The sequence below is a fragment of the Sinocyclocheilus anshuiensis genome, unplaced genomic scaffold (genome assembly GCF_001515605.1).
Source record: "Sinocyclocheilus anshuiensis isolate Anshui unplaced genomic scaffold, SAMN03320099.WGS_v1.1 scaffold2655, whole genome shotgun sequence".
Classification (NCBI taxonomy): Eukaryota; Metazoa; Chordata; class Actinopteri; order Cypriniformes; family Cyprinidae; genus Sinocyclocheilus; species Sinocyclocheilus anshuiensis.
Window position 1 is genome coordinate 89211 of NW_015541082.1, and position 2369 is coordinate 91579.

The following is a 2369-nucleotide window of genomic DNA, read 5'->3' on the forward strand; positions in this document are numbered from 1 at the left end:
AATCCGTAAATGGGCAGAGGAAGTTTGACGCGCTCATGTCGTGTGAGGTTATTGGCTATGACGAAATCGTTTGAAGCAAATATGGCAACCGGAAGTAGCCCGAGCGCGCCCACGCATCATGGGTTTTCCACAGAGCGGACCAACTAGCGGATGTTCCTTATATGGACATAAGAGAATGAGGAAGCTAACAATATCCATGAGAATCAAAGTGTCCATTAACCCAGGCTAAAAAAAAATGGACAACAACTTTGTCATTGTGTTGAGTAAGAATAGAATAGAATAGACTAGTTACAAATTACAATATTCAAAGTGTCATTGTGTTGGGTAAGATTATAATATGATATATTTTCATTCAAAATAACATTACTCGAAATTAAAAGTACCAAATAAAACAATCATGTTATTACATTAGCGTTGAGTTATTTCAGTTTTTCCCTTTTTAAAAGGTCATTGATAGTCGATGATTAATTTAGTAACTAATCACTAATCATCAAAAACCCCTCTGACAGATTACACCAGAAACAGAACGATACACGTTCTGACTTATTTCCTCGAACAGAGTCATGGGAGGAGCCAGAGTGTCAGTCACAGCCGCACACGGCACCAAAACTATATAAAGCCCGCTGTCTTCACGCTGAGGGTTACTTCGGTGAATGAAACGACAGTGAAAGTGACCTGAGCTCAGGGGAGATTACCTAAACAGTGCTTGTATATATATTTTTTAAAAAGTTAATTGAATAGCTAAGAACAATGGATGTCACAGCACAGGCCAAGCAGATTATGGTCCAGGCGTTGAGTAAAATATACAGCTCGCGCACGCAGCGCGGTGGACTCAGTCTCCACCGGAGCCTGCTGTTGACGCTCGTCATGAAATCTGCAAGGGACATCTACCACTCTGCCCGGCTGACAAGCGAGGAAAAGGGGCAATCTGACACACACGGTGTCACAGAGAGCACAGCACAAGCAGAAGAGCCCATGGACACAACGAGCTCCACGACTACAGCCCTGCGCTCGACTGAGACACAGGCTACCGAGGATGGCCAGAGGTCCGGACTCGAGGGTCATTCACAAATACACGACCCCGCGGGACTCGCAGTGGACAAAGAGAACTGCAACCCAGCCGGAATGGACCGTCACTCTAGAAAGCGGCGGAGCAAAGCAGCCGCAGACCCTGACTTCCTACCATGCAAAAAAGCCAAACTGGAGTTCGCGGAGGTCAGAGGAATTCTCCAGGCGACCCAGAGTAACTCCGCCAACTGCGGCAGAGCGCTGGACTCACTGTCGCTCGTGCCTATGCCGAGAACTATTGTCACGTTTTGAAAAGACTATAACCGCAATGGCACAACACAAGGACAGTAGAGTGAACTTTGCGCACTATTGAGGGAAGCGTATTGTGGCGCGTATCTGCTGCCGAGGTCCTGCTGGAGTATTCAGGGCACTTGACTGATGTGGAGAAGTCAGTGGGTGATTACTCACAGTGGAATAATGTGACAGCCGATTACTCATCGGAGAGCAGGTTGTTTTGGAAATCTGTGACTAATGGTGCTTGTTCAAACTACCGTGTTTCTCTGATTCAGGACGTGACGCGGTACTATTAGGCTACTTCTACGAGAAGTGTGACTGAGAGAACTTCCACGAATATTCATGTTCATAACTTTATTTTCTATTTATTGACCAAGAATGGTTTCTGGTTGTTCTGTGTGTGTGTGTGGTTCAGACTGTATTCGTCTAAGGTGCTGTCAGGATTGGCCAGTCATTACACTGACTGGGAGTTTTTGTGGTCTTCTTGCTGGAAAATCCATGTTTGCTGTGTTTTGGAACATTGTAGCTGGTTTCTTACTGGTCCAAACTAGTAGACCATCTCAGAAAGCAAACTATTGTAGCTGGTCAGCCAGCTAATGGTCAGGGATTTTCCAGCAGGTCAACATGACATAAGCTACTACAAACAGACATCATGATGTTATGGTGTAAATCTACCTCACTTTTGTACAATAAAAGATTCTAAACCATCTCATTCCTGTGTGTGACGCATTTTGTTCAGACGTGTTTATCCGGGTAACGTTCTGCCTGAGTCAGCTAGGCTTGTCGTGTGTAGTTGTATGTGCTCTGTTGAAGGTGCTCGCGGTCATGTGACCGGAGGTGCGGATGGCTCGCGGGCAGGAGGTGTTTGTTCGCAGAAGGCAGGATGCGGTGAACACATCAGGCCGGATGATCGCTACCGTCTCTTTTTTTTTCCACACTCCCACTTCTTTTCAACCCCCATAACCGGATCAGGATATGGGTAACAAAAGAATAGAAGCAGTAAAACGTTTAAGCCATTTACAGGTTATTAATGGACCATTAGCAACTGTAATGGTCCGTGTAACCCT

The 2369-nt window shown here is 45.7% G+C and overlaps 1 protein-coding gene across 1 annotated transcript; it reads left to right on the forward strand.

Moving 5' to 3' along the window:
- The first annotated feature begins 659 nt into the window (after nt 1-659).
- LOC107690711 (immediate early response gene 2 protein-like) lies at nt 660-2014 on the forward strand. The gene has a single exon (XM_016489118.1). It carries the CDS (start codon nt 751-753, stop codon nt 1318-1320), a length of 570 nt encoding a protein of 189 aa, XP_016344604.1. The 5' UTR covers nt 660-750; the 3' UTR covers nt 1321-2014.
- The last annotated feature ends 355 nt before the right edge of the window (nt 2015-2369 follow it).